The sequence below is a fragment of the Rhododendron vialii genome, chromosome 9a, assembly GCF_030253575.1.
Source record: "Rhododendron vialii isolate Sample 1 chromosome 9a, ASM3025357v1".
Lineage (NCBI taxonomy): Eukaryota > Viridiplantae > Streptophyta > Magnoliopsida > Ericales > Ericaceae > Rhododendron > Rhododendron vialii.
In genome coordinates this window covers 11,015,858-11,023,426 of record NC_080565.1, presented here as the reverse complement: position 1 = coordinate 11,023,426, position 7,569 = coordinate 11,015,858, and the positions used below count along the sequence as shown (strand labels likewise).

At 37.9% G+C, this 7,569-nt stretch overlaps 1 protein-coding gene across 2 annotated transcripts; it reads right to left on the bottom strand.

Annotated features, from left to right (window-relative positions):
- Positions 1–1,457: 1,457 nt before the first annotated feature.
- LOC131299451 (chaperone protein dnaJ 20, chloroplastic-like) lies at positions 1,458–5,148 on the bottom strand. 2 transcript variants are annotated; one of them, XR_009190771.1, is made up of 3 exons: positions 4,550–5,124; positions 1,565–1,969; positions 1,458–1,516 (listed from the first exon to the last, which is right to left on the bottom strand). XR_009190771.1 is itself a non-coding variant. In XM_058325008.1 (2 exons), the coding sequence occupies exons 1-2, from the start codon at positions 5,012–5,014 to the stop codon at positions 1,820–1,822; spliced, it is 615 nt and encodes a 204-aa protein (XP_058180991.1). In that variant the 5' UTR covers positions 5,015–5,148; the 3' UTR covers positions 1,458–1,819. The 2 variants fall into 2 exon arrangements, 1 of the variants encoding a protein (XP_058180991.1); XM_058325008.1 differs by having other exon boundaries at positions 1,458–1,969; positions 4,550–5,148.
- Positions 5,149–7,569: the final 2,421 nt, after the last annotated feature.

The window sequence follows — 7,569 nt, the reverse complement described above, 5'->3', positions numbered from 1 at the left end:
TATAGAGCTTCTAAGCTAGCTATCGCTTCTATTTTGGCTGCTGATACTACACACAACCTAGATTGGCCATTCTTTCCAAAAATTTGAATCACTGTTTGGAGTGTAATTTTGTTCACCCATCTCTTCTTCTTCTTTTTCAATCCGTAGGTGCGATACTTGTAATCTACAGTACTTTTACATCTACCAATATAATCTTTCTGTTTTTCCTTTCTTTTTTCTTTCCCGTGGGTGACTCATGTGGAAAACCGATTTAAAAAAAGTTGGGACAAGAACAATATTGACCAAGAAGAAACCCAAACAAATTAGTACAACTGAAGGTATTGGAGCTGAGACTATCTTATTTACGAATGTGCTATAAACGGTCTGTTTATAACACCAACCAATCACAGCTGTTCAAAAGTGTTTTGAACGGTCCGAATTTTAATAAAACTTTTCCGGAAATTTTTTTTATTAACATTCCGACCATTCAAAATACTTTTAGACGGTCACGATTGAGTATTATAAACACTTGTTTACAGCACCTCTGTAAACAAGATTTTCTCATTGGAGTAACATTCAACCACTAAAGCAGAAAACCAACTTGTATGGCTCACCCCTCTCTGTGGATAGAAATTAGGCCGTATCCGGTAAGAACCAGTGGGGATTGGAATGCTCAGATAGAGGTTGTAGAATGTGCTAAGACACTGGTGTGGACCCCCCTGTAGAACTCATTGCCACTAGATTTTTTTTGAACTCATCCCCACTAGATAACTACTCGTCAGCTGGACTGATCCGGAAACAAAAGACCCAATGACAAGAACATCTACACAAATTGCTACTAATCCAGCTGAAAGGGCTGGAAACCAGCCGAGCCTGGCTCTTTTACTAAACGAGCCAAAAATTCAAACTCCAGTCTTAATGAACCGAGCTTAGTCACTTACTAAACAAGCCGTTTTTAATCGAGCTTGTTTACTAAACGAGCCAAAAACTCAAGCTCGGCTTGTTTACTAAACCAGCCGAGCCAAGCTCACGAGCAGCTTGGTTTGTTTACAGACCTAATCTATTCCTGCAGTAGCTAGCTTAGCTTGCAAATTTGACCTCAATGAGTCGATTCTCCAAAATCAACACAATCCATATTATCTTCTCACATACATACAAACGGTCACTTTCCTGTTTGCATTGTGACAATAATCGGGGAAGCACGAATTTTCTGGTCAAGAAAATGGCTCGGAATTATTTTCCATTGAGATGAACGGATCACAAAATTCCCCCTCAGAAGATATAGCCAAAAGCAGCAAAACCAAAATCAGGAGGCAACGCACGTGAGAATACAGACTAGGAGTACGGGAAAATTAACCATGGCCTAAAAGAATGTGACTAGAATTATCGATAACCATGACCCGGAAAGTTTAAATAGAAACATTTAACAGTGCACTTGAACTAACTAAAAAACTTCCTATCTTCAATTCTTCAGATACTTGGCTAAATATTTCCATGTATTCAAATGGAGAAGTCACATTGGACAGATGTAAATTATCTCAAGACAACAGCAATTTCAGTTCAAGCGATAACGCGAGATCATTACACAGGAAAAAGGCAAAAGGTATAGTTCTTGCTTCTATGTACCACATTTATAGCCTACTTACCGTCGATAACTTGATATTGCCTGGTTCCACACCAAACTCTCTCTGGATACTGCATGATTAGCATTAAATTGGGAAGCACACTGATCCAACATTGAAACCGATGCTAACCAAATGCAACTGTATTACTTCTCCCCTTGAAACCATGTATAAGGTTGAAAGCTATGTACAAGATAAAATTAAACGAAACAAGGCGTTCATACTTCAGTCAATAAGTCATTCCTTTGCCTCCGCATTCGTGCTCCCCACGACATATTCCCTTGGGAGTCTTTATCCGTGCTTCTTCTCTTCAGCTCTGATAACTGGTCCTTCCAGCGGTTCTTCCACTCACCTCGTTCCTCCATACGCTGAAACAAACAAAAAGAACCATATTAGTAGAAATCGTAAGAAGAAAACTAGAATTAAGTATCTAATAAGAAGACGTCCACTTTGACGAACATAACTCTTTGGCTGTTTTATGGATAGTAAGAAGGGAAAAATTGAATGTTGTAGTATCTAACCTTTAGCAGGTAGATCATTCAACATTTTTTGTTCCCCTTCTCCACTACACAAATCAGATAGAGCCCATCCATATACACCCAAACAAAGTCATCTTGCCAAACTCCAATTTAAAAATTATTCATCAGATAAAATAGTCTGACTATTGATGCATAATACTGACAACAAAAGTATTACCTAACCCAAGTTTGTAAAAAAGCAAAAAAAAGAGTGATAACAACCCTTTAGGTTCAGACAAGATGAATGAAAATATGGCACTACCAGACAAGGGTAACCTATCGGAATTTGAGATACCCAAATCTCCTTGTAAAAAAGCGTCATATGCATTTTTTTTCTGTTTCGTAATTAAAATGAAAGGAAAAGCTAAAAATACAATCCACCACGAACATTTATGAAACTAAAATCAAAGAAACATTTTCATAATCAGCCCAAAAAGAAAACATCTCCTTTAGTTCTTTCAGCCCATAAAGAAAACATCTCCTTTATGTTCTTTTCACAGGGGCACCTACAGCCAAGGGAGGGAGTGGGACTGTGGGAGTACCTTTATGTGCTGCCAATATCAAAAAAAACTTACACCAGAAATCCAAGTACAAATATTCACCTTCCCAAATGCAGATATGACTATCCACATAAAAGAGTGGCAACAAAAGGATAGTTTGAGTAGTACTGCCCGAATATGCGCCAATAGGTCACTGACTGGCCAATGCGGTTTTGGAATTTGAAGATAGCAACAATAGCAACAAAACACACACGACACAACTATGCAGCCCATGACAATGGGGGGGTGGGAAAGAAATTAGAGAATTCTAAATAGCTAGCGTATAATTGCACCAACTAAAACCTACCCACACAGGTAAACCCCATTGCAAAGAAGACGGGTATTAATACAAAACCACTGTTTGTGCCAAAATGGTAGATGAAGAAAAAAGGAAAGGAGTACAGACCAAAAGTCTATTAAGATTGGTAGTTCCTCCGGTAATACAAATCGAAAAGTCTAAAAACTAAAAAGTCTTGCATATTTCTAACAAGTCAAATCATACTCCAAGATATAAGAGCATCTCTACAGAATGACAAGTAGCTGAAGGTTGAGCTAAGGTATGTGTTTCAAGAAATCTTTCAAACTCCAACCCGTCATTCAAATTCAACAAAACGTGCACTACAAAAACTCAGTCATTAAAATGCGGAGCAAAGTAGCAACCTACAACTTCAGCGCCAGAGGGCAATCACATATATTTATTTATTCGCATCGTTTTGCTAGAACGTTATACCAATTATGATAGAGAAATCTAACATATACAAGCATGTGAAAGGAATTAGCAAAATTTAAATTTTGTAAACGCATACCCTAACAAGAATTTCTTGAGCTTTCACAATTTTAATTTCCCTCCCATTCGTCACAGTCAAAGATTTCCTTCACCTTTTCTTCCCTTTCCTCCAAGAAATCAATTATCATACAGAATACAAGCAATATAACTTTGGAAAACAGCCTCAGACCCATACAAACTAAATTGATCCCCAATAAAACTCCAACAGTCCAACAAAGCATAAATGGTGATTAAAAAAACGCATGTTATAAAAAGACACATGCAGACACAGAGATAGTACATAATCACAAACTAAAAGCCAAGGTTCAGCCAGTACAACTCAATACAAGAAAAATCCAAATCAATTACCTACAAATAACAATTATTGAATCGAAAAGAATAACTTAAACTTTCTTGAGTCCATCTCAAATCCATATTCTCTATCCCATGTAGTTTCGGTGTAGATTTGGCTAAAAAACTCAGTCTGATATAAACCACTCCAATGGTTCTTCAGCAAATCTTCTAGCAAAACCCAACTTATTTCCATATCCATTCTTAACCATTTTAGTATTGCTTGAGATTTTACTCTTCATAAAAATCCCAACCTTATCCCAAAATTTGGTGCAAAAAGATGACTTATAAGACTTTCAAATATTGGGGCTTAACATGTGCCTTTTTTTGTTCCAAGGTCAGTACCTTCCGAACCTTGGGGGCCACGGGAGTTAATTTCAGGGCCACGAAATTAGTTTGCGGTGTCCACAAGCTACCAAACATCTGGTTATAAAAACAAACTTGTGCCTTATTTCTATGATTATCAAATCCAAGTTTCATACTAAAAGGAAGGTTTGGTGGAAGTATCGTGGGGGGATGACCTAACCCATCGTTTTTGGAAGCGGAGAAAACCATCACGCAAGCGAAAACAACCAAAAAGAGCACGCCAAGAAACTGGCAAAAAAGTTAATGCTTCGTGAGATGGTTTGCTCATGTCAGAGAATTAGGCTGAAGGAGCTTTATTTCCAAATCCATTCTTAACCAATTTGTGGAAAACTAGATTGCAAAATGATTGATTTTTAAGATTATGAAACATTGGGGGCTTTAACTTGTGCATTAATTACACAAGAATACCTGATCGCTTTGGAAACGGCGACGAGCCGAGAAAGCGAGATGAATCCCTCTGGCCATATCCCTATCATACATAGCCCTCCGCCCCGGATCCGAGAGCGTCTCGTACGCCTCCAGGACCCGGATAAACCTCTGGGTGTACTCCTCGACCCGGCCCGGCGGCGACACGTCCGGGTGGTATTTCCGGGCCAGCTGCTTGTACGCTTGCTTTATCTCCACCGCCGTCCCCTCCGATGATATCCCCAGAAGCTCGTAGAAGCTCATCAACTCCTCCGTCAGCGGTGGCGACGCGACCGAGCTGCCATCGTGGACGGAGGAGGAGGACCGGGTTCGAAACGAACCCACCCGGGTCCGAATTGCCACGCGGGACCGGGGTACGTGGACCTGGGTGGGGGAGATTGAGGGCTTGTATGGAAGCAGCGAGAAGCTAGGATCGCTTCTAGGTATTACGCCATAGCTGCAGCACATCTCTCTGTCTCCCTCTCTCTCTCTCTCTTGAGAACTTATTTTCTCTCCCTAGAATTGAGCTTGTATCCCTTCTCAATCTGTATTGGTGAGGACGAGAATAGAAAATTACTACAGAACTATATCTAATACGTAGTAGTATATTTACCTAGTATGATTTATGATTTTTTATTTTTTTTATGGGAATCCGTGTGGCCGCGGGATGTTGACTACTTTTTTCTTTATTTTTATTTTTATACTTAGAAATTCAGGTATAGACTGACTTCAAAAGAATTGATAGCACCCATAACACTTGATATGTTTTATAGATAAGACCTTACGTAGAAGCAAACTGTTAAATCACGGACCTTGACCGCTTGAGAGCAACCCAAAACTACGTTTTTGTTTTCTTTATTGTCTTTCAACTAGCGGCGGCAACCACTCCAAGCAATTTTTTTTATAATATATATAGAATTTTTAAATCTATATTTTGAAGTAGTTTGAACAAATAATTCATACTCCACATCAATAAACATTCAGTTCACAAAATTTTGAACATGCATTCCATATATCAATTACCGCTAATCAATGGTAAAATTAGGACTCTTTATGCTCTTTATTTGAGATTGTTTATATATTTTTACTCATATTTCTTACTAATATATAAATAGTCTAAAAAAATTAATTCTCTCAATTTGATCATTTTATTCTAAATGATCATAATTAATATTGACTTTAGGGCCACCTAAGAGAGTCATAGAACCAAATTGAAGAACAAATACTTAATTATAAGAGTCCTAGAAATAAATATTAATTATGATATTTTAAGATAAAATGATCATTAAAATAATATCTTCGCATCAGTTCACATGAATTAAAAATTAGAGCACTTAATTTTTTAACCAAATTTTTTAATATATAAACAGTGTTAGTCTCTTTTATTTTTTTTAATTGCAGTCCATAAAAAAATATTTTTATTTTTAAAAAAAATACCGAATTGCTCGGTGGCGCCTAGACGGACCCGGGGACCCTGCCGAGCGGCACCCCTGCCAAGCGGGTGCCGAGCAGCCAATCCAGTCATTCATCTCGGAATCAACGGCCTGGATCGAAACATCTTTTTCCTTTTCCTTTCTTTTTTTTTTAAATCCGTTCGGTACTTTTACATCTGGACCGTTCAAAATACTTTTGAACGACACATCTGCTTGGCAGGGTCTCCAAGTCCCGCCTAGACGGACTTGGAGCTTGGAGGTGGATCGCCGCCCAACTAGCGACGAGCGCTATTTAAATACTAAATAGTATATTATAAATTTTTTTAACACTTTCCAAAAAATCCCGGAGCCACTACCCTTCAACAAGAAATTTTCCAGTTCAACTATACGGTAGACGCAGTTCACAAAAGAACTGTATTGGTGTCTTGTCGCTAGCCTTTGTAGGCTTGAATTTGCGGTACTCATCAAACTGAAAATGTATCGCCACGCCATGTGCAGGGCTTCCATTGAATATTCCAACACAAGGGTTCGCGTGTACTGCTCCTCTAGAGCTTTTCTATCTTTTTTCGGGTCAAGCGGAAAATCAGAGCTTTTCTATCTTCCCTCGTGCCAATTGCCTTTCCTTCAACCAATCCTGTTCCTCAAAATCTCTGTTCAGAATCCCTGATCAGATTCCCCTTTCGGCATCATCTTCCCTCACCCACTCCGGACTTAGAGGCGGCTCCACATTGATGATTCAATTGTCAACTCAACACCCAAATTAAAAAAAAATTCTTAGAATATATGTACAAATTTTAAACTAATCTTACTTTGAACACTCAACCTAAAAATCAATGAATACCTAACTCAAATATCAATGAATACCAAATTATAATAGTCTTGAACACCAAATATAGTATGAGAACTCATCTAAGACAATTGTAAAATTTTATCCCCTCTATTCTTGAAATACTGTCTAGTACGCAATATGACAACTTTCAAAAAAAACTATTTCTTGTTGTAATAAAATATAGTATATAATTTTGAGTTCTCATTTTGCCTCGTAGTTAATTTTTTTTTACAACAGAAGTTATGTTTTTTTTACCGTAATATTTATACTAATTTATGAAATTTTTTACATAGATTATTGGTAAATAAATCAGCTAGTAGAATTAAGGTAATTTTTAAATACCCTAACACAAATTTCTGGGGCCGCCACTAACTCCGGTGGATTGCTTGTCTCGTCCTCATCATTAGTAGTTCCTTACTAGGATTGATCTTTTAAAATCTTCCTAGATTTTCCTGAGGTTCCTCTCTAGGGTTTCCCTATGGTTAAGCTTCTTATATACTTCAATGTTTCCTTCTCTTTAATTCGCCTTACCCCCTCTGATTCCCTGCATTCTATTTTCATTTATTGCTACTTTAATGGCTTGCTTAAGTGAGGCCTCTTCTAATACTGGTGATCCTGACTTCATTAATCAACGGGACTGGCTTTTCCCTGCTTATCTTGTCATCTCCACTACTGTGAAACCTCTAGGAGAAAACTCTGTTAGGTCGGTTTATAGATAACCATTCCTTCTCTGAAGCTACCATTCAACTTGTAGTTTACTC